The 23,869-nt window shown below is 50.7% G+C and overlaps 2 protein-coding genes across 11 annotated transcripts in view; one reads left to right on the top strand and one right to left on the bottom strand.

The window, feature by feature from the left end:
* Window positions 1-1,092, bottom strand: part of LOC143783133 (ranBP-type and C3HC4-type zinc finger-containing protein 1-like) — a 51,555-nt gene extending 50,463 nt beyond the window's left edge. For both annotated transcript variants that reach the window (XM_077271430.1, XM_077271431.1), the window contains exon 1: window positions 865-1,092. In XM_077271430.1, coding sequence (XP_077127545.1) covers window positions 865-1,056 — 192 coding nt within the window. In that variant the 5' untranslated portion in view covers window positions 1,057-1,092. The remainder of the gene's footprint in view (window positions 1-864) is intronic.
* On the top strand, window positions 386-14,031 carry LRRC14 (leucine rich repeat containing 14). Of its 9 annotated transcripts, none has more exons than XM_077271436.1 (4): window positions 386-483; window positions 7,228-7,581; window positions 8,458-9,093; window positions 13,341-14,031. In XM_077271436.1, the coding sequence occupies exons 2-4, from the start codon at window positions 7,253-7,255 to the stop codon at window positions 13,903-13,905; spliced, it is 1,530 nt and encodes a 509-aa protein (XP_077127551.1). In that variant the 5' UTR covers window positions 386-483; window positions 7,228-7,252; the 3' UTR covers window positions 13,906-14,031. The 9 variants fall into 9 exon arrangements, with proteins under 9 accessions (XP_077127551.1, XP_077127552.1, XP_077127556.1 ...); XM_077271437.1 differs by lacking the exon at window positions 386-483 and adding an exon at window positions 1,087-1,223; XM_077271441.1 differs by lacking the exon at window positions 386-483 and adding an exon at window positions 1,097-1,223 and having other exon boundaries at window positions 7,279-7,581.
* The last annotated feature ends 9,838 nt before the right edge of the window (window positions 14,032-23,869 follow it).

Genomic DNA, 23,869 nt, shown 5'->3' with positions numbered 1-23,869 from the left:
CCATATACACCGGCGTACAAGTCGATTCCCGGCGTATAAGACGACCCCCGACTTTTAAGAAGATTTTCGGGGGTTAAAAAGTCGTCTTATACGCCGGAAAATACGGTAAGCGCTTTATGTGCGGAAGGTACCCGGTCTACAGGAGAGGAGACTTCTCCAGGCCCTAGGTACAATATCCCTGTAAAAAAAAAAAAGGATTTAAATAAAAACTAGGGCTATCCTTACCTTCTGACGGCCCCGGAGTCCTCCCGGCTCTCAGCAGTGCACGTGGCGGCTTCCATTCCCAGGATGCATTGCACGTGGCGGCTTCCGTTCCCAGGATGCATTGCACGTGGCGGCTTCCGTTCCCAGGATGCATTGCATGAATCACCTGGGATGATGCTGCGGTGACACGACCGTGACGTCACAAAGGTCCTTTGCGCAAAGCATCCTGGGAACGGAACGTACCGGCAGCGCCGCTGAGGGGATCGGGGCCGTCGGAAGGTGAGAATAACCAGAGTTATTATTTTTATCATTCTCTCTATTGATGCTGCAGAGTAGGTCGCACTTGTCAGCACTGCGCACGACGGCCGACCGGTCAGTCACTTCTCCCAGCGATGCTTCACGTGTACAGCGCACACAAGATAAAGAGAAGTCCGCCTGCGTTTTACCCGCACCAGTGACTTACGGACTTTCCTGCACCGTGGGCACCCGGCCTAAATCACTTGCGGATCTGCAGCGTTTCTGCGAGGAAAAAAACAGCTGCGGATCCGCAGGAAACCCGCCCGGTGTGCACACAGCAGATCCAGGAGGGGGGCTGATAGGAAGTGGTGTGTCACGTGCAGGTATACGGGGGCTCCGCTGTCACCGGGGGTCTCTTCTCACCGCTCCTGCCGGGCCCTGGGCCGCCGCTTGGCTCCTCCGCACCGACAGACGGAAATCACCGGCTCTCTCCGGCTCCACGCTCAGCTGTAGATGCACCGTGTCCCGGCCGCTCCCCGCTTCCTCCAGCCATGCTCGGGCCGACACCAGCACTGTGGGCAGCGGCTGTGAGGGGACGGGACCCCCGCACGCCATGTCTCCCGGCCGGGGGACTTCCGGGTGCTGCCGCCCTCTGCTGACCGCGAGCGGAAATGCAGCCGGTCACCTCAGGCGGCCGTGACCCTGACTCCCTCTGCTGGTGGTGACTGGTACTACTGCAGTCCGTCCGGAGGCGGAGCTGAGGGAGACCGGAAGTGAAACTGGTAAGCCCGCCCGGAGGGAGGAGCCAACCGGCGGAGGAGCTGGGGGGCGGGGACTAACGGAGGAAGAGGAACGGAGGAGCCAACCGGGAGCTGACGGGAGCAGGATGGGTGAGACTGAGGAGCAGAGAGAGGAAGCCACAAGCTGCCAGAGGACTCCATAGTGTCAGTGTGTATATCTGTGTGCTGCATATATCCCCTCAGCCTCCACCACAGCCTCCCCTCACCCTCCACCGTCCTCCCCTCACCCTCCACCACAGCCTCCGTCCTCCCCTCACCCTCCGCTACAGCCTCCACCGTCCTCCCCTCACCCTCCGCTACAGCCACCACCGTCCTCCCCTCACCCTCCACCACAGCCTCCACCGTCCTCCCCTCACCCTCCACCACAGCCTCCGTCCTCCCCTCACCCTCCGCTACAGCCACCACCGTCCTCCCCTCACCCTCCACCACAGCCTCCACCGTCCTCCCCTCACCCTCCGCTACAGCCTCCACCGTCCTCCCCTCACCCTCCGCTACAGCCTCCACCGTCCTCCTCTCACCCTCCACCACAGCCTCCACCGTCCTCCCCTCACCCTCCGCTACAGCCTCCACCGTCCTCCTCTCACCCTCCCCTACAGCCTTCACCGTCCTCCCCTCACCCTCCACCCCTCACCCTCCACCACAGCCTCCACCGTCCTCCCCTCACCCTCCGCTACAGCCTCCACCGTCCTCCCCTCACCCTCCGCTACAGCCACCACCGTCCTCCCCTCACCCTCCGCTACAGCCTCCACCGTCCTCCCCTCACCCTCCACCACAGCCTCCACCGTCCTCCCCTCACCCTCCCCTACAGCCTTTACCGTCCTCCCCTCACCCTCCTCTACAGCCTCCACCGTCCTCCCCTCACCCTCCACCGTCCTCCCCTCACCCTCCACCACAGCCTCCGTCCTCCCCTCACCCTCCTCTACAGCCTCCACCGTCCTCCCCTCACCCTCCCCTACAGCCTCCACCGTCCTCCCCTCACCCTCCACCGAAGCCTCCACCGTCCTCCCCTTACCCCCACTACAGCCTCCACCGTCCTCTGCTACAGCCTCTGTCGTCCTCCCTTCACCCTCCGCCACAGCCCCCGTCGCCCTCCCCTCACTGTCATGTACCCGCTTCTCAGCACGCGACTTGGGGTTGCGCCTGCAAGGGTTAATCTATCTCCTCTATCTCAGTCCAGCATTTGACCTCTGTCCTATGCTGCAGTGGGGAGCATAAATCACACACCGCCCCAGGCCACACACCCGCTCATACACGCTGCCACCACTCACCGAATACACGGGCGATAAGTCCCGGAAACATGACTACTACTGTCTGTCAATCATAAGGATCACACACTTTAAAGGGAAGCTGTCGAAGGTGAGCTAAGGCTACGTTCACATTTGCGTTGTGCGCCGCAGCGTCGGCGCCGCAACGCACAACGCAAATAAAAACGCAGCAAAACGCATGCACAACGCTGCGTTTTGCGCCGCATGCGTCGGTTTTTTCATTGAATTTGGACGCAGCAAAAATGCAACTTGCTGCGTCCTCTGCGCCCGGACGCGGGCGCCGCAGCGACGCATGCGGCGCAAAACGCAAGTGCGCCGCATGTCCATGCGCCCCCATGTTAAATATAGGGGCGCATGACGCATGCGGCGCCGCTGCGGCGCCCGACGCTGCGGCGAGGACCGCAAATGTGAACGTAGCCTAAGCCCCCGATGTATCCTGAAAGATGAGAAAAAGAGGTTAGATTATACTCACCCAGGGGAGTTCCTGGTTCTGTTCTGGTCCGATGGGCGTCGCGGTCCGGTCCGGGGCCTACCATCTTCTTTCGATGACATCCTCTTCTTGTCTTCAGGCTCCGGCGCAGGCGTACTGATCTGTCCTGGTAAGGGCAGAGCAAAGTACTGCGGTGCGCGGTGTTATGGTTCTCAATGGCAAGAGAACATAGCCCAGCAAACATACGAACTAGCTCTTGGAAGGATGGAAACTAAACTGACCATGAACTAAACCTGCCGCACAACTAACAGTAGCCGGGTAGCGTAGCCTGCGTTTTATCCCTAGACGCCCAGCGCCGGCCGGAGGACTAACTAATCCTGGCAGAGGAAAATATAGTCCTGGCTCACCTCTAGAGAAATTTCCCCGAAAGGCAGACAGAGGCCCCCACAAATATTGGCGGTGATTTTAGATGAAATGACAAACGTAGTATGAAAATAGGTTTAGCAAAATTGAGGTCCGCTCACTAGATAGCAGGAAGACAGAAAGGGCACTTTCATGGTCAGCTGAAAACCCTATCAAAATACCATCCTGAAATTACTTTAAGACTCTAGTATTAACTCATAACATCAGAGTGGCAATTTCAGATCACAAGAGCTTTCCAGACACAGAAACGAAACTACAGCTGTGAACTGGAACAAAATGCAAAAACAAACAAGGACTAAGTCCAACTTAGCTGGGAGTTGTCTAGCAGCAGGAACATGCACAGAAAGGCTTCTGATTACAATGTTGACCGGCATGGAAGTGACAGAGGAGCAAGGCTAAATAGCGACTCCTACATCCTGATGGAAACAGGTGAACAGAGAGGATGATGCACACCAGTTCAATTCCACCAGTGGCCACCGGGGGAGCCCAAAATCCAATTTCACAACAGCGCGGGTGCCGGTAAGGTCAGAGAGGCCCTGCGCACTGCAGTACTTTGCTCTGCCCTCAACCGGACAGACAAAGTACGCCGAAGCCTGAAGACAAGAAGAGGACGTCATGGTAAGAAGATGGGAAGCCCATCGGACCAGAACAGAACCGGGACCGCCCCTGGGTGAGTATAATCTAACCTCTTTTTCTCATCTTTCAAGATACATCGGGGGCTTATCTACAGCATTATAGAATGCTGTAGATCAGAGGTGTCAAACTGCATTCCTCGAGGGCCGCCAACAGGTCATGTTTTCAGGATTTCCTTAGCATTCCACAAGGTGCTGGAATCATTCTGTGCAGGTGATTAAATTATCACCTGTGCAATACAAAGAAATTCTGAAAACATGACCTGTTGGCGGCCCTCGAGGAATGCAGTTTGACACCTCTGCTGTAGTTATAAGCCCCTGATGCCGGTGGGCTTAGCTCACCATCGATTTTGGGGGTGACAGATTCCCTTTAGGGCTATGGATTCTTTTAGAGCATACAAGGTTCAAACTTATTAAAGTTTTAAGCTTTAATAGAAAAGGTCCAGTGCTTACAATAAAAGGATATAAAAACATGTAAAACAGTTATAAAATAAAGGGAGAAACTTGAGGAAGTATCTAAACTTTGCAGCCCCTGAGGCGGAGGAATATGAAGTGGATCACATCAGCTTGGCTGCCCTCAATCTGTGAACAACTTTCTTTGTGTAGGGCCCAAGTTATAGGCTCACCCTGGAGATCAGATCTCTAGACCAGCCTTTCATGTTAATATTCTAATCCCTGATTTGTGACTGGACCACAGCTACTTTACCAATGAATACATTATTTTTTCTCTAAATGCTCGTTGTCGTAACCTTTCTTTCCTATAGTAAAAAGAAAGTGTCAGACTGCACTAGGTCCCATTTGGTGTCTTCCTTCAAAGGAAGGCATCAGAGGTGTGAAATGTTTCCAATTCTGTGCATTCTCAGGAAGGCACCCTGGGGTCTGAGACCAGGAATGCTGCCTTTGCTCCGGATAGCATAGCTTATGACCTTTGTGAAGACCTGCTGCCTAAGAACACATGCTAATTTACTGCCGGTCATACAGTACAGACCAAAAGTTTGGACACACCTCATTTAAAGATTTTTCTGTATTTTCATGACTATGAAAATTGTACATTGACACTGAAGGCATCAAAACTATGAATTAACACACGTGGAATTATATACTTAACAAAAAAGTGTGAAACAACTGAAATTATGTCTTATATTCTAGGTTCTGCAAAGTAGACACCTTTTGCTTTGATGGCTGCTTTGCACACTCTTGGCATTCTCTTGATAAGCTTCAAGAGTTAGTCACCGGGGGTGATGGTGATGCTGCATATGACCAGGGACGCACCTGGTTCCTCTGGCAATCCTTCAAGGAGAGCACGGGGTTCCTGACTTGGCTGCGTACATACTTATAATTCTCAATACGTGGGCATGTACATTGCTGGGTCTTCCTTAACCCCCCCTCCCCTCTCCCTCCTTACTCCCATTCCCCCCTCCCCCCCCCCCCCTTTTTTCTTCTCTCTTTTTCGCTTTCTTTCCTTATCTCCTATCTCTACAATTGCTTTTCTTACAGGTTCTGTATTCTGTATATAAGGTCCATGTCCCGAGGTGATTCTCAAGATGAGAAGCATGTACCCTTTATGTGCCAGAGTCCTTGTTCAACTACACTTGTGCTGTGTTCTCAGAGGCGTAATGCATAGCTCTGGACGTTGTAATGATTCTTTTTATTGTTTTTCCTGTTCAAAATTTCAATAAATATATTTACTGAAAAAAAAAAAGAGGTAGTTACCGGGAATGGTCTTCCAATAATCTTGAAGGAGTCTTTTGCCTTCACTCTGCGGTCCAGCTCGCCCCAAACCATCTCGATTGGGTTCAGGTCTGGTGACTGTGGAGACCAGGTCATCTGGCGTAGCACCCCATCACTCTCCTTCTTGGTAAATAGCCGTTACACAGCCTGGAGGTGTGTTTGGGGTCATTGTCCTGTTGAAAAATAAATGATGGTCCAACTAAACGCAAACCGGATGGCATAGCATGCCGCTGCAAGATGCTGTGGTAGCCATGCTGGTTCAGTATGCCTTCAATTTTGAATAAATCTCCAACAGTGTCACCAGCAAAGCACCCCCACACCATCACACCTCCTCCTCCATGCTTCACGGTGGGAACCAGGCATGTAGAGTCCATCCGTTCACCTTTTCTGCGTCGCACAAAGACACGATGGTTGGAACCAAAGATCTCAAATTTGGACTCATCAGACCAAAGCACAGATTTCCACTGGTCTAATGTCCATTCCTTGTGTTCTTTAGCCCAAACAAGTCTCTTCTGCTTGTTGCCTGTCCTTAGCAGTGGTTTCCTAGCAGCTATTTTACCATGAAGGCCTGCTGCATGAAGTCACCTCTTAACAGTTGTTGTAGAGATGTGTCTGCAGCTAGAACTCTGTGTGGCATTAACCTGGTTTCTAATCTGAGCTGCTGTTAACCTGCGATTTCTGAGGCTGGTGACTCGGATAAACTTATCATCAGAAGCAGAGGTGACTCTTGGTCTTCCTTTCCTGGGGCGATCCTCATGTGAGCCAGTTTTGTTTGTAGCGCTTGATGGTTTTTGCCACTGCACTTGGGGACACTTTCAAAGTTTTCCCAATTTTTCGGACTCCAGACTTGAGGACACCAGACTTCTGCTCAACACAACTGATGGTCCCAACCCCATTTATAAGGCAAGAAATCCCACTTATTAAACCTGACAAGGCACACCTGTGAAGTGAAAACCATTCCTGGTGACTACCTCTTGAAGCTCATCAAGAGAATGCCAAGAGTGTGCAATGCAGTCATCAAAGCAAAAGGTGTCTACTTTGAAGAACCTAGAATATAAGACATATTTTCAGTTGTTTCACACTTTTTTGTTAAGTATATAATTCCACATGTGTTAATTCATAGTTTTGATGCCTTCAGTGTGAATGTAAAATTTTCATAGTCCCGAAAATAGAGAAAAATCTTTAAATGAGGTGTGTCCAAACTTTTGGTCTGTATTGTACATTGCCTACAAATACATATTTTCACTACTCACCCTCTGTCACTGGCCCCCGTCGCCCTCCCCTCGCCCACCGTCACTGGCCCCATGTAGATATAGGAAAGATATATATTTTGGTACCATGTTAGCCAGTAGATAGAAAAAGGTATCAACCACTGAGGACTCTCAATTCTAAATATTTTTGGCCCCATCTATTCGCCCTAACCTCCACTCACTCCTGCTCTTTTTTTCATCCGCCCGTCCTATTTCCTGCTGTCAGTGCTGATTTTGCTGTCACCTCCTGTCCAGGTGATGTCCCTGCCAGGCGGCCACCATGTTGTCTTTGGTGTTTATCTGCAGTAGGAGGTTGGTGTCGGACCACAGCTCCCTGCGCCGTGCGCTGCCCCTCATCCCGGAGGAGCTGTACCCGATGCTGTTCAGAGCGGCGTTCCTGGATAAGAAGACGCTGGTGCTGCAGGATTTGGTGCAGACATGGCCGTTCTCTGTACTGAGTCTTCAGAGGCTGCTGCAGGGCGATGAGTGCCACCACCCCGTCCAGATGTATGAGAAGGGCAACAAGCTGTGCGTGCAGACTGTCATCTTGGGCGTCGTGGCGTACCTGAGGGAGGAGCTGGCTGGGCAGAAAGAGTGGCGACTGCCAAGGTGAAGGTCTGATTTAGAAGTGGAGGGTCTACCACTAAGGTGAAGGTCTGATATAGAACTGTGGGGGCGATCGCTAAGGTGAAGGTCTGGATACAGTGCCTTGCAAGTGTATTCGGCCCCCTGGGACTTTTCAACCTTTTCCCACATATCATTCTTCAAACATAAAGACACCAAATGTAAATTTGGTGAAGAATCAACAAGTGAAACACAATTGTGAAGTTGAACGAAATTTATTGGTTATTTTAAATTTTTGTGGAAATTCAAAAACTGAAAAGTGGGGCGTGCAATATTATTCAGCCCCTTTAACTTAATACTTTGTTGCGCCACCTTTTGCTGCGATTACAAGTCGCTTGGGGAATGTCTCTATCAGTTTTGTACATGGAGAGACTGAAATTCTTGGCCATTCTTCCTTGGCAAACAGCTCGAGCTCAGTGAGGTTTGATGGAGATCGTTTGTGAACAGGGGGCCGAATACTTTCGCAAGGCACTGTATAGAACCGTGGGAGGGGCGACTGCTAAGGTGAGGGTCTGATACTGAAGTGGAGGAGAAGAGGTGTGACCGCCAAGTTGGGGGTCTGACATAGACGTGGGTGAGGCGACCGGTGAGGTGGTAACCGTTGAGGTGTAGGTCAGATATAGAAGTGAGGAGGGCTACCACTAAAGTGAGGGTCTGATATAGAAGTGGGGGGCTACCGATAAGGTGAGGGTCTGCTATGGAATGGTATGGATTGTGATCTTTGAGGTGAGGGTCTGCTATAGAGAGGTGGGGGTGACTGTTGAGGTGAGGGCCTGCCATAGAAGGTTGTGAGGCTGGGTGACCATCATTACTCCACATTCTTTTCCACTGCTCACGTCACTCCTCATGTTTCACCCCCAGAAAGCAGCGTCTGCGACTCCTGGACATGATGGGGACCCATGATGACGGGCTGGAGCAGGGCCCCGACACCATGAGTCTCTGGTTCCGCACCGTGGCCCTGGCAAAGGCATGCATTGATATGGCCAAAAGACAACACGAAGAAAGGACTCAAGCCTCGAAACGCAGGAGAGTACCCGAGGACATGGCGGCCTCCTCCGCTTATAGCGCCGTGTGTGTGGATGTGCGCGTGGATCTGTTTGTGAACAGCACTTCCTACGCTGTTCTGCGTGAGGCACTGATGCTTGGCACCCATGGCCCTTTGCGTTTGCAGTGCAGGGACATCCGGGCGGAGGAGCTGTCTGAGCGTAGCACTGTGACTCTGCTGGAGCTGCTGAACCCTGACTACCTTCGACAGATAGACCTGAGGTTCAATAACCTGGGTCTGCCAGGCCTGAACGCTCTGCTCCCATCCATGACGCGCTTTACTCACCTCCTGAGTCTGAAGTTACCCTACAGCAATATAGACGTGATGCGCCTGGCACCCGCCGCCGAGGAGGCCCTGCAGAACTTCACCTCCCAGATCTGCCAGCTGTCAGCACTCCGGGAGCTCAACCTCGGGTCTTCACGTCTCTCTGGGCGTTTATCACAACTTCTCGGGTAATAATGGTATAAAGAAGGCCAATCAGGAGAAGTAACCTACATAGGAGTCCACAGACACAAAATACTAATCTACAGCCTACATTATACCCCAGAGCTGCACTCACTATTCTGCTGGTGCAGTCACTGTGTACATACATTACATTACTGATCCTGGGTTACATCCTGTATTATACCCCAGAGCTGCACTCACTATTCTGCTGGTGCACTCACTGTGTACATACATTACATTACTGATCCCGAGTTACATCCTGTATTATACTCCGGAGCTGCACTCACTATTCTGCTGGTGCAGTCACTGTGTACATACATTACATTACTGATCCTGAGTTACATCCTGTATTATACCCCAGAGCTGCACTCACTACACTGTGTTCCAAATTATTATGCAAATAATATTTCCTCCTATTTTCTCTAAATTACCTATCTGAATTGCAGTCATTGTTATTTTCCAGTCATCTACTATTCTAGTATAATTGCAATGTTTTGGAACAAACTGCCTATGAAAACAGTATCTTTAAAAAAAAAAAATAAACACTCAAAATGCATGTTCCAAATTATCATGCACAGCAGAGTTTTCAACCTTTTTTTTATTTTGAACAAAAAAATGGTTACCGTATTTCGCGGACTATAAGACGCACCGGACCATAAGACGCACCCCAAATTTGGGGTGAAAATTGCAGAAAAAAATTTTTTTTTATAAGATGGGGGTCCGTCTTATTGTCCGAATTTACAGTATCTTACCTGAGGGCTGGCGGTGGCAGAGCAGGGTCACAGGAGGCATGGTGTCGGCAGAGGTGGGGTGATGCGGTACGGCGTGCACCTGAGCAGGGTCCCGTCCTGACGCCATGGCCTGATGTGCTGGGATGAGGAGGCGCTGGGATGAGGAGGCGCTGGGATGAGGAGGTCCTGGGATGAGGAGGTCCTGGGATGAGGAGGCGCTGGGATGAGGAGGCGCTGGAATGAGGAGGTATAGTGTAAGAGGGGTCCCTTTCCCCGGTGAGGTGATGCAGCAGCCCGGTAATGCAGCAGAGCCGGGTGAATCCTGTTATTAATAACATCAAACTTAGATGCCGCGCTACAAGGGGATGCTACTACTTCGTAGAGCAACACAAATAATGCAATAAACAAATCCTAAGGTGAGTTACCTTGTGGCCGTCACTGATGTGTCCCCGTAAGGCAGTGGGCTATTGTAATAACTGTGTTCTCCGTGCTGATGAGAGCAACGTTCCTCAGACAACACAGACAAGGGAGCGTCCTCCCAGTCTGTAGAAACCCCTGCGCGCACGCTGCTGATAGTGCCGGCACAGTTATCACAGTAGCCCACTGCCTTACGGGGACACATCAGTGACGGCCACAAGGTAACTCACCTTAGGATAGCACAGTCTCACTTTAGCGCCGGTGTTCATTCTGAGTATCTGAATCCTGTTATCACCGGTGGTGGCGGCCATCTTGCGGAGGCCGCGAGTGCGCAGATGGAGCCTCTGCTGCCCGGGGCTTCAGGAAAATGGCCGCCGTGATCCCCATCTGCGCACGCGCGGCATCCCGCGGCCATTTTCCTGAAGCCCCGGGCTGCAGAGGCTCCATCTGCGCACGCGCGGACTCCGCAAGATGGCCGCCACCACCGGTAATAACAGGATTCACCCGGCTCTGCTGCATTACCGGGCTGCTGCATCACCTTACCGGGGAAAGGGACCCCTCTCACTGCGCCTCCTCATCTCCGCACGCCTGCCGCCGCACCTCTGCCACCGCACCTCTGCCACTGCACCTCTGCCGGAACGGGTAAGCCTGCATTTCGACTATTAGACGCACCCCCCATTTTCCCCCCTTTTTTGGGGGGGAAAAAGTGCGTCTAATAGTCCGAAAAATACGGTAATTGTGAAGTTATAAGCATTATCAGCTAATTACAAAATGAAATCAAACAGTTTTCAAGTGAAAACTTTATTCTAGGTGATGTTACATTTGCACATCGGACCCCTTGTTGGAAAGAAGCTTCTGAACTCTCTCATGCATTGAATTTGTCAGTTTTTGGATGGTTTCTGCTTCAATTGTTTTGCATGTGGACAGAATCCCCTCCCAGAGCTGTTGCTTAGATGTGAACTGCCTCCCGCCATCATAGCCACTCCTTTTGATGATGCTTCAGAGGTTCTCAATGGGGTTGAGGTCAGGGGAAGATGGTGGCCACACCATAAGTTTGTCCTCTTTTATGCCCATAGCAGCCAGAGATGCAGATGTGTTTTTTGCAGCATGAGACGGTGCATTATCATGCATGAAAATGATCTTGCTGCGGAAAGCACGGTTCTTCCTCTTGAACCATGGCAGGAAGTGTTGTTTTAGAAACTCCACATAGATTACGGAGTTCATCTTTACCCCTTCAGGGATCATAGAGGGGCCGACAATCTCCCCATGATTCCAGCCCAAAACATTACTCCACCTCCTCCTTGTTGGCGCCTTAGCCGTGTTTTCATGGGGTGTCCATCCTCCACTCCATCCATCTGGACCATCGAGCGTTGCACGGCACTCATCGGTGAACAAAACCATTTGGAAGTCAGTCTTCACGTATCGTTTGGCCCACTGGAGCCGTTTCTGCTTGTGTGCAGTGGATAGAGGTGGTCGACAGGATGGCTCACGCACCTCTGAAGGACCCTGCATCTTGTTGTTCTGGGGACGTTGGAGGCAGCAGCCTTCAAAAACTTGTCTGCTGCTATGACAAGGCATTTTTGCAGCTGCTCTTTTAACCTTACGCAATTGCCTGTTGGAAAGAGTCCTCAATTTTTCCTTATCAGCACGCACACGTGTGTGCTGGGAATCAGCTACATACTTCTTGATTGTGCGATGATCACGATGAAGTGTCTTGGCAATGTTGATTGTAGTCATGCCTTGACCTAAATACTCCACAATTTGTTGCTTCTCAGCAGCCGACACATCCTTTTTCTTTCCCATTTTGGCAAAAAATGTAGGCTGCTTAATAATGTGGAACAGCCTTCTTAAGTAGTCTTGCCTTTATTTGGACGCACCGGCCAAACTAATGTGCACAGGTATCTGCAATTGCTTTCAGTGATATAAAGAGCCCTGACACACATCACCATCAATGAGTTTAAATGACAAACAAAAAAATTCTAACCTTATCACTCCTAAACTCTTTGTGCATAATAATTTGGAACACAGTGTATTTTGCTGGTGCAGTCACTGTACATACATTACATTACGATCCTGAGTTACATCCTGTATTATTATTATTACGCCATTTATTCCATGGCACTTTACATGTGAGGAGGGGTGTACATAATAATAATAATAATAATTTTATTTATATAGCGCCAACATATTCCGCAGCGCTTTACAACTTATAGAGGGGACTTATACAGACAACAGACATAATAAACATAATAAACATAATAAAAAACAGGTACAATAATCTTAATCAATACAAGTCACGACAGGTACTGGAGGAGAGAGGACCCTGCCCGCGAGGGCTCACAATCTACAAGGGATGAGTGAGGATACAATAGGTGAGGGCAGAGTTGGTCGTGTAGCGGTTTGGTGGATCAGTGGTTACTGCAGGTTGTAGGCTTGGAAGAGGTCGGTCTTCAGGTTCCTTTTGAAGGTTTCCACAGTAGTCGAGAGTCTGATGTGTTGGCGTAGAGAGTTCCAGAGTAGGGGTGATGCGCGGGAGAAATCTTGTATACGATTGTGGGAAGAGGAGATAAGAGGGGAGTCGAGAAGGAGATCTTGTGAGGATCGGAGGTGGCGTGCTGGTAGGTACCAGGAGACGAGGTCACAGATGTATTGAGACAGGTTGTGGATGGCTTTGTATGTCATGGTTAGGGTTTTGAACTGGAGTCTCTGGGTAATGGGGAACCAGTGAAGGGATTGACAGGGAAGAGGCCGGGGAATAGCGGGGGGACAGGTGGATTAGTCGGGCAGCAGAGTTTAGGATAGATTGGAGGGGTGCGAGAGTGTTAGAGGGGAGGCCACACAGCATGAGGTTGCAGTAGTCAAGAAGGGAGATGATGAGGGCATGCAACATAGTTTTTGCAGATTCTAGGTTGAGGAATGTACGGATCCGCGATATGTTTTTGAGTTGAAGTCGGCAGGACGTGGAAAGGGCCTGGATATGTGGTTTGAAGGACAGGGAACAGTCAAGGATTAATATTTATTAAGTATTATACCCCAGCGCTGCACTGACTATTCTGCTGGTGGAATCACTCTGAGTTGTTACCTTCCTGCTTTGCTTCTCCTCACAGGGGACTGCGGACACCTCTGGAGAGCCTGGAGCTGGCGTTCTGTTGCCTCCTCCCCGCCGACCTGCACTATCTCGCTCGAAGTATTCATATCTCGTTTCTCAAGAAGTTGAACTTGAGTGGGAACAACCTGAGTGGCGTTCTCCTCCAGCCGTTCCTGCAGCTCCTTCACTCTGTTTCCACCTCCCTCCTCCACCTGGATGTGATGGAGTGTAGGCTGAGTGACTCCACCATGGCGGCGCTGACCCCGGTGCTCTGCTGCTGTCGCTGCCTGCGCTTCCTAGCGCTGTTCTGTAACCCAGTGACTTGTCAGGGCATTAGGACCCTGCTGCTGCGCTCCCTGCACATGGCCGACCTGCGGCTCGTCATCTACACCATCCCGTTTGATTGTTACCTGGACGCTCAGCCTCCTGACGACGTGAGAGCTCTCGATGTGGACAAAGTGGTTGGCTTTGAGGAAGAAGTGCAGGAGACGCTGATCCGTGCTCAGAGAACAGACATGGTGTGGACCTACAGAGCTGGTGAGGCGCCGTCCCCCGAGTATCTGAGCGCTTACAAAGATTTCTAACCACCGTTCCTGTGCATGTGCCAAAATTGTGCTAGAAGAAAGGACTTATACTGGTCTTATAATACTTAAAGGGAGGGTGCCGTGATTTAATATTGTAAAAAAAAAAATAAACTTTTAAATTCCTTATTTTTATGTTATTTTCAAGTGAATAATATTTATAGTTGTTTTTTTTATTCATTTTTTTTTCTGCCACTGGGCGCCGCCATTTTGATTTGCAGGACTGTAAGTGTGGCTGCACGACACTTTCAGTCTGCAAATACGGCAGCCCTGCGCATAGAGATCTGCGGTCGGACGCCGACCCTATCTATGATACAGTAGCCACATTAGCTGTGAACTGGGCACGCCCACTTCACAGTTGTGTAGGCGTGTCTGGGTGCCATTGTATTGTAGCCCAGGGCTTTACCTGTTGTCATTCCGATCTGAAACCGGAAGTGAAGGTCATTCACCTCAGATCCTGTGATGACAGACATACCAGACCGGAGGAGCAGAGCTGCCAGCTGTGAGGGATTTTAGAAGAAGACATACAGCGGCGAGACGCGTACAGAGCGAGCAGGCTGAACATTGCGGGACGGTCACTCGGTAAGGGCTCATTTCCACATGCGAGGCACACGTCCGTGTCTCGCATGTGGAAACCAAGCTGTGGAGCCGGCACTCAGGAGCGGAGCGTGCGGCCGCATAGGAACACATGGAGCTGCACAGCTCCGCTCCAAGTGCCGGCTCCACAGCTTGGTTTCCACATGATACGGACGTGTGACTCGCATGTGGAAATGAGCCCTAAGACTGAATGTAGCAGCATCAGGGCTGCGGCGGTGAATGGCTGAGCACGAGTGTTCACTGCACAGGGAAACATTGTAAGATGGAGGAGTGAATTGGAGGCTGGGAGAGAGAGTATGGGGCACAGCTGGAGCATGCGAGCCAGAGCTTGTGTATAGTGAATGGGAGCAAAGCCAGAGCTGAGCTATGGTGATTAGGTGCTGAGCCACAGCAGGAGTATGGTGAACAGGAGCAGAGCCTGAGATAGGGTATGGTCTATGTGAGTAGAGCTGGAGTATGGTGAATAGGAGCAGAGCCGGAGTATGGTGAATAGGAGCAGAGCCTGAGATAGGGTATGGTCTATGTGAGCAGAGCTGGAGTATGGTGAATAGGAGCAGAGCTGGAGTATGGTGAACAGGAGCAGAGCCTGAGATAGGGTATGGTCTATGTGAGTAGAGCTGGGGTATGGTGAATAGGAGCAGAGCCGGAGTATGGTGAATAGGAGCAGAGCCGGGGTGCGGTGAATAGGAGCAGAGCCGGGGTACGGTGAATGGGGGCAGAACTGGGGTATGGTCAATGTAAGCAGAGCTGTGGTATGGTGAATAGGAGCAGAGCTGTGGTATGGTGAATAGGAGCAGAGCTGTGGTATGGTGAATAGGAGCAGAGCCGGGGTATGGTGAATAGGAGCAGAGCCGGGGTGCGGTGAATAGGAGCAGAGCCGGGGTGCGGTGTATAGGAGCAGAGCCGGGGTACGGTGAATGGGGGCAGAACTGGGGTATGGTCAATGTAAGCAGAGCTGTGGTATGGTGAATAGGAGCAGAGCTGTGGTATGGTGAATAGGAGCAGAGCTGTGGTATGGTGAATAGGAGCAGAGCCGGGGTATGGTGAATAGGAGCAGAGCCGGGGTGCGGTGAATAGGAGCAGAGCCGGGGTGCGGTGTATAGGAGCAGAGCCGGGGTGCGGTGAATAGGAGCAGAGCCGGGGTACGGTGAATAGGAGCAGAGCCGGGGTGCGGTGAATAGGAGCAGAGCCGGGGTGCGGTGAATAGGAGCAGAGCCGGGGTGCAGTGAATAGGAGCAGAGCCGGGGTGCGGTGAATAGGAGCAGAGCCGGGGTGCGGTGAATAGGAGCAGAGCCGGGGTGCGGTGAATAGGAGCAGAGCCGGGGTACGGTCAATGCGAGCAGAGCCGGGGTACGGTGAATGGCAGTAGAGCCGGGGTACGGTGAATAGGAGCAGAGCCGGGGTACGGTGAATAGGAGCAGAGCCGGGGTACGGTGAATGGCAGTAGAGCCAGGATATGGTGAATAGCAGCAGAGCTATAGCTGGAGTATGGTGAATGGGAGTAGAGCTGGGGTATGGTGAATAGGAGCAGAGCTGTGGTATGGTGAATAGGAGCAGAGCTGTGGTATGGTGAATAGGAGCAGAGCCGGGGTATGGTGAATAGGAGCAGAGCCGGGGTATGGTGAATAGGAGCAGAGCCGGGGTATGGTGAATAGGAGCAGAGCCGGGGTATGGTGAATAGGAGCAGAGCCGGGGTACGGTGAATAGGAGCAGAGCCGGGGTACGGTGAATAGGAGCAGAGCCGGGGTACGGTGAATAGGAGCAGAGCCGGGGTACGGTGAATGGCAGTAGAGCCAGGATATGGTGAATAGCAGCAGAGCTATAGCTGGAGTATGGTGAATGGGAGTAGAGCTGGGGTATGGTGAATGGGAGCAGAGCCAGAGCTGGTGTATGGTCAATGGGAGCAGAGTTGCGGTAATGTGAATGGGGCTAGAGTCAGACTTGTTCACTTCCGGTATTACAGATCCTGTGGAGCGACAGCACACAAGATTCAGCATTGCGGACCGGAGGAGCAGAGCTGCCAGCGGTGAAGCCAGGAGCTAGTGGCCTAAACACAGCAGCGGTGAGGAGAGAAGCGTGATGGTCGGTGACATGTTAGCTAAGAGGAGGCCGCACTTGTTTACCACTGATCTATTTGGATTGCCAAACATTGTTGGGGTCTAAAATAGACAAGACGTTGTATATGTAGTAACTAGTGATGAGCGAATATACTCGTTGCTCGGGTGCTCTCCGAGTATTTCAACTGCTTGGAGATTTAGTTTTCGTCGCCGCCGCAAGTGAATGATTTATGGCGGTTACCCAGCCTGAGTACATGTGGGGATTCCTTAGCAACCAGGTAACCCCCACATGTACTCAGGCTGGCTACTAGCTGTAAATCAAGCAGCGGAGTCAACAAAAACTAAATCTCCGAGTAGTCACAAATACTCGGAGACAACCCGAGCGTGCTCAGGAAAACCTGAGCAACGAGTACACTCACTCATCTCTAGTAGTAACCTATGTCTTTTATCTTTGTCTTTTTTATGTATGATCATATCAATAAATATAAATGTTGTTTTTTTTCTGTGTAAATTAATAAAAATGAAATTTCTTCATTTTCTATTCTCCCTTTTTCATGTTGTCCATACATCGTATCTGAATGCTCATTATCGTGATTGCAAACAAGACACATGTACTTCTGTGGTGTAATCTAGTGGTATACCCCCTTCACACCTCCATGTCTCTAGGACTTGTTGCCTGTATTCACACCTGGAGATATGTTCACACATATGTTCACAACAGAGATCTTCACACCTCTGTGTTTTCTCAACAAACATGTCTGTGTGAGTTCCTTCACACTAAACGACTTTGCAACGATAGCGATCCGTGACGTTGCAGCGTCCTGGATATCCATATCGTTGTGTTTGACACGCAGCAGCGATCTGGATCCTGCTTTGATATCGCTGGTCGTTGCTGAAAGTCCAGAACTTTATTTGGTCGTCAGATCGGCGTGTATCGTTGTGTTTGACAGCAAAAGCAACGATGCCAGCGATGTTTTACAATGGTAACCTGGGTAAATATCGGGTTACTAAGCGCAGGGCCGCGCTTAGTAACCCGATATTTACCCTGGTTACCATTGTAAAAGTAAAAAAAAAAAAACAGTACATACTCACCTTCTGCTGTCTGTCATGTCCCTCGCCATCTGCTTCCCGCACTGACTGTGAGTGCCGGCCGTAAAGTAAAAGCAGAGCACAGCGGTGACGTCACCGCTGTGCTGTTAGGGCCGGCGCTCACACAGTGCAGGGAAGCGGACGCCGGGGGACGCGAATGTAAGTATGTAGTGTTTGTTTTTTTTACATTTACACTGGTAACCAGGGTAAACATCGGGTTACTAAGCGCGGCCCTGCGCTTAGCAACCCGATGTTTACCCTGGTTACCCGGGGACTTCGGCATCGTTGGTCGCTGGAGAGCTGTCTGTGTGACAGCTCTCCAGCGACCACACAGCGACTCTGCAGCGATCGGCATCGTTGTCGATATCGCTGCAGCATCGCTTACTGTGAAGGTACCTTTAGGCTGCTCTCACTCTGGCATTATTTCAAATACATGTCCATCTGTTTTGAAAGGGATGCCGATGGATCTGTTATGGCCTCCCATGCTGTCCTATGGGCATGGATTGGTCCGGGTGTCTCCGTTTTGTCAAGGATCCATTGGTGTCCGCAATTTTCATGTACTCAGAAACGTAAACTGTTCTCTTTCTGGGCTTTCTCGAAAATCACGGACAGGCATGGATCCATGTCTGTCTGTAAGAAATTAACATGGAGCTCTATGGTGGACCGATCCCTGAAAACCAACGGATCTGTGAAACAGCATGCTCAGAAGCAAGGTAGGGATAGGGATTAGTGATGAGCGAGTAGCATTGTTGCTCAGGTGATCTCCGAGTATTTGAGACTTCCTGAGATTTCGTTTTCCTTGCCTCAGCTACATGATTTACGGCTTCTGGACAGGGCATGTGGGCATTCCCTAAGGCCTCTTTCACACGTCCAGATAATTCCGGTACCGGAGTTATCCGTGTACGTGTGTCCGTGTGCTCACGTTGCACATCAGTGTGGCACAAGTGCGGCATCCGTTTGCCACCTGAGGACCACACGGACCCGCAGGAGAGAAGAGATGAATGATGAATTTTTTTTTTATGTTAAAAATAAAGTTGCTGGGACCGCCCGGCCCATTGCAGAAGAAATACTCATCCAGCTCCCGCGATGTCTCCTTTCTCCTCTCAGCGCTGGCAGCCTGTCCTGTGTGAGCGGTCACGTGGGACCGCTCATTACAGTGAGGAATATGCACATATTCCTCACTGTAATGAGCAGTTTCACGTGACCGCTCACACAGGACAGGCTGCCAGCGCTGAGAGGAGACATCGCGGGAGCTAGGTGAGTATTTCTTCTGCAAGGGACTGGTCGGCACACTGGGGATGAGAGGCAGGAGGTCCCAGCAACTTTATTTTTAACAAAAAAAAAACCAAAAATTGATCATTTATCTCTTCTCTCCTGCGGGGGAGAAGAGATGAATGCCGCCTTCAGCACCACAGCAGGGGGGACAGCGCTTACTGTAGCGCTGTCTCTACTGTGGGCGGTACGTGCACACAGAGGAGAATGCACACTGTTCTCCGTGTGCATGTTGTATTGCTGTACGTGCTGCCGGAGAAACACGGACATGTCTCCGTGTTTTGAACACGGAAACACGGTCGGTGAAAACACGGAAACAAGGTCCGTGAAAACTGTCACTACACGTACCAGAGACACTGAAGTGTGAAAGAGGCCTAACAGGCATTCCTCACATGTATTCCACCTGGCTAGAGGCCGTAAATCATGCAGCTGAGGCGATGAAAACTAATTCTCCGAGCACATCCAAATACTCGGAGACCACCCGAGCAACTAGTATACTCGCTCATCACTAATAGTGAACTCTGGTATGTCGCCTAAGAGGAGGCGCATGTCGTGTCGGCTAAGAGGAGGCGCACGTCGTGTCGGCTAAGAGGAGGCGCACGTCGTGTCGCCTAAGAGGAGGCGCATGTCGTGTCGGCTAAGAGGAGGCGCACGTCGTGTCGGCTAAGAGGAGGCGCACGTCGTGTCGCCTAAGAGGAGGCGCATGTCGTGTCGGCTAAGAGGAGGCGCACGTCGTGTCGGCTAAGAGGAGGCGCACGTCGTGTCGGCTAAGAGGAAGCGCACGTCATGTCAGCTACGAGGAGGCGCACGTCATGTCAGCTACGAGGAGGCGCATGTCATGTCAGCTACGAGGTTGCGCACATCATGTCAGCTAAGAGGAGGCGCACGTCATGTCAGCTAAAAGGAATCGCACGTCATGTCAGCTAAGAGGAGGCGCAAGCAATGAATAGCCAGGCCTTTCTCCGGGAAGGAACAACCACGGGAAGGGCAGCACCCAATAAAGGAGAATATCCAATAAAGGAAGACCACCTATGCCAAGCATGGTATCCATCCACAAACAGCTGTTTCGGGGTTTTTGCCCCTCATCAGTGTGGAGTAGGAAACTGGCTATTAGGAGCAGTGCCTGGTGAAAGGCTATGAAGGAACAGATGAATGACCTCGGGGAGACCAAAACATCCAACACTGCGGAGACACCATCACGTGTTTCTCAACGCAGTGATCCAGAACACTGCCCCCATCCCTTATGGGAAATATGCAAACGCATGTAAAGTAAGCTGCGGAGACACCATCACGTGTTTCTCAACGCAAGCAATGAATAGCCAGGCCTTTCTCCGGGAAGGAACAACCACGGGAAGGGCAGCACCCAGTAAAGGAGAATAGGTCATTCATCTGTTCCTTCATAGCCTTTCACCAGGCACTGCTCCTAATAGCCAGTTTCCTACTCCACACTGATGAGGGGCAAAAACCCCGAAACAGCTGTTTGTGGATGGATACCATGCTTGGCATAGGTGGTCTTCCTTTATTGGATATTCTCCTTTATTGGGTGCTGCCCTTCCCGTGGTTGTTCCTTCCCGGAGAAAGGCCTGGCTATTCATTGCTTGCGTTGAGAAACACGTGATGGTGTCTCCGCAGCTTACTTTACATGCGTTTGCATATTTCCCATAAGGGATGGGGGCAGTGTTCTGGATCACTGCGCTGAGAAACACGTGATGGTGTCTCCGCAGTGTTGGATGTTTTGGTCTCCCCGAGGTCATTCATCTGTTCCTTCATAGCTAAGAGGAGGCGCACGTCATGTCAGCTACGAGGAGGCGCACGTCATGTCAGCTACGAGGAGGCGCATGTCATGTCAGCTACGAGGTTGCGCACGTCATGTCAGCTAAGAGGAGGCGCACGTCATGTCAGCTAAAAGGAATCGCACGTCATGTCAGCTAAGAGGAGGCGCACGTCATGTCGGCTAAAAGGAATCGCACGTCATGTCAGCTAAGAGGAAGAACACGTCATGTCAGCTAAAAGGAATCACACGTCATGTCAGCTAAGAGGAGGCGCACGTCATGTCAGCTACGAGGAGGCGCACGTCATGCCAGCTACGAGAAGGCGCATGTCATGTCAGCTACGAGGTTGCGCACGTCATGTCAGCTACGAGGTTGGGCACGTCATGTCAGCTAAAAGGAATCGCACGTCATGTCGGCTAAGAGGAAGTGCACGTCATGTCAGCTAAAAGGAATCGCACGTCATGTCAGCTAAGAGGAGGCGCACGTCATGTCAGCTAAGAGGAGGCGCACGTCATGTCGGCTAAGAGGAGGCGCACGTCATGTCAGCTAAGGAAGCATACGTCATGTCGGCTAAGAGGAGGCGCACGTCATGTCGGCTAAGAGGAGGCGCACGTCATGTCGGCTAAGAGGAGGCGCACGTCATGTCAGCTAAGGAAGCATACGTCATGTCAGCTAAGAGGAGGTGCATGTCATGTCAGCTAAGAGAAGGCGCATATCTTCTTCTTGCTGTTCTTTTTTTTTCGGCTGGAGAGACAATATTCGGTTTGGATCCTGAAACACTTTGCTCATCTCTCGAAGCTCCCTGTACAATTCTTCTCTCTAATAACAATGAATTATACATTTGTCACTTACAGTATTATTGACAAAATATATCAATAATTGAAATGGAAAATCTTGACAAAATTAGATTTTCTCAAAAAAAAAGCATGCTCTTACCCAGGGGTGGGCAATTAATTTTGCCATGGGGCCGCATGAGAAACTGGGATGGCTTTAGAGGGCCAGACTAATATAATTACTGTATTTTTCGGACTATAAGAAACAGCGGACCATAAGGTGCACCCCAAATTTGGGGTGAAAATTGCAGAAAAAAAGATTTTTTATAAGATGGGGGTCCGTCTTATTGTCCGACTTTACAGTATCTTAGGCTACTTTCACACTAGCGTCGTGCACTGCACGTCGCTATGCGACGTTGCAGTGCACCGACGCATAGTGTGGAAGCGCCGCACTACGGGGGCAGCGGATGCTGTTTTACATCGCATCCGCTGCCCCATTGTGAGGTGCGGGGAGGCGGAGTTCACGACGCTCACGACGCACAAAAAAAGTTACATGTAACTTTTTTTGTGCTGACGGTCCGACGCAACACGACGCAACCGTCGCACTGCGTCGCTAATTCAAGTCTATGGAGAAAAAACGCATCCTGCAAGCAATTTTGCAGGATGCGTTTTTTCTACAGAATGACGCATTGCGACGTGCAGTGCACGACGCTAGTGTGAAAGAGGCCTTACCTGAGGGCTGGCAGAGCAGGGTCACAGGAGGCGTGGTGTCGGCAGAGGTGGGGTGATGCGGTGTGGTGTGCACCTGAGCAGGGTCCCTTCCTGCTTAGGTGGGCGACGCCACGGCCTGGTGTCCATGGGGGGGGTTGCAGCAGTGGTGTGGCGACGGCAGAGGTGCGGTATGGCGTGCGCAGGGTCCCTTCCACCGGTGAGGTGACTCAGCAGCCCGGAATGCACTGTGAGCAGCAGAGCCGGGTTGAACATCGGTGGTGGCGGCCATCTTCTCGAGGGGGGCTTCAGGAAAATGGCCGCGGGAGGCCGCGCGTGCGCAGATGGAGATCGCGGTGGCCATTTTCCTGAAGCCGAGCTCTAAATCTGCAAATTCGGCTTCAGGAAAATGGCCGCCACGATGTCCATCTGCGCACGTGCGGCCTCCCGCGGCCATTTTGAAGCCCTACTTGGAACCCTACTCTGGGCCTTGTTAGGCTCACCAAGTTCCTTGGATCACTTGGTATCTGCTTCCACTTAGCTACTAAATTGTAGTTCCTAAATACTTCAGTCATTGGTTAAGTGGTTTAACAAATAGAAAATAGCTAAAGAAGTCCTCCTTTTTACTAGTCGCCTCTGTAGGGAGTTTGTCTCTAAGATTCTTTATTGTTGGGCATTATTCTAATGTCATCCAAGCATGTAGCTAGGGAAGCTCTATAAATGTAGGTCTTCTCCACAATAATTATTCTTAATTAGGCCAGAAGGATTTTTCGTCCGTGGGTCAAGAGAAATAGTCCATTGTTTATATCAGCCTGAATGTTGACTCTTGGATTGATATTTGTTGCAACTTATTGTGCTACTATCCTTGGAACACAGGGTAATTGAACAATCAGTGTTTTCCAATATGTTTGATTACCCATTGTATTAGTCCATGAAGCTTGTTAACCTGCAAACAGTGAAGGACAAACTATGCAGATTGATTTAATACTCAAACAATGAGAGACCTTATCCCGCCTTTTATTATTATTATATTATTATTATAAATTTTTATAGCTCCATTTATTCCATGGCACTTTACATGTGAATACGGGACAAATATAGACAAATACATTAAACATGAGCAAAAAACAAGGCACACAGGTACATAAGGAGGGAGGACCCTGCCCGCGAGGGCTCACACTCTGCAGGGGATGGGTGAGAATACACTAGGAGAGGGCAGAGCAGGTTGTGCGGCTGTTCAGTAGCTTGAGGATCGCTGTAGGCTTGTTGGAAGAGGTGAGTCTTCAGGTTCTTTTTGAAGGTTTCTTTGGTAGGTGTTATGGTTCTCAATGGCAAGAGAACATAGCCCAGCAAACATACGAACTAGCTCTTGGAAGGATGGAAACTAAACTGACCATGAACTAAACCTGCCGCACAACTAACAGTAGCCGGGTAGCGTAGCCTGCGTTTTATCCCTAGACGCCCAGCGCCGGCCGGAGGACTAACTAATCCTGGCAGAGGAAAATATAGTCCTGGCTCACCTCTAGAGAAATTTCCCCGAAAGGCAGACAGAGGCCCCCACAAATATTGGCGGTGATTTTAGATGAAATGACAAACGTAGTATGAAAATAGGTTTAGCAAAATTGAGGTCCGCTTACTAGATAGCAGGAAGACAGAAAGGGCACTTTCATGGTCAGCTGAAAACCCTATCAAAATACCA

This window comes from Ranitomeya variabilis, chromosome 6 (assembly GCF_051348905.1).
Source record: "Ranitomeya variabilis isolate aRanVar5 chromosome 6, aRanVar5.hap1, whole genome shotgun sequence".
Classification (NCBI taxonomy): domain Eukaryota; kingdom Metazoa; phylum Chordata; class Amphibia; order Anura; family Dendrobatidae; genus Ranitomeya; species Ranitomeya variabilis.
This window is presented reverse-complemented; position numbering and strand designations above follow the sequence as displayed.

What these genes read in the sequence shown, in the direction of transcription:
- LRRC14 (XM_077271436.1), top strand. Translation starts at nt 7,253, where the DNA reads ATGTTGTCTTTGGTGTTTATCTGCAGTAGGAGGTTGGTGTCGGACCAC. An exon ending in AAAGAGTGGCGACTGCCAAG is followed by an intron (nt 7,582 to 8,457) that starts GTGAAGGTCTGA and finishes TTTCACCCCCAG; the next exon opens with AAAGCAGCGTCTGCGACTCC. An exon ending in CGTTTATCACAACTTCTCGG is followed by an intron (nt 9,094 to 13,340) that starts GTAATAATGGTA and finishes TTCTCCTCACAG; the next exon opens with GGGACTGCGGACACCTCTGG.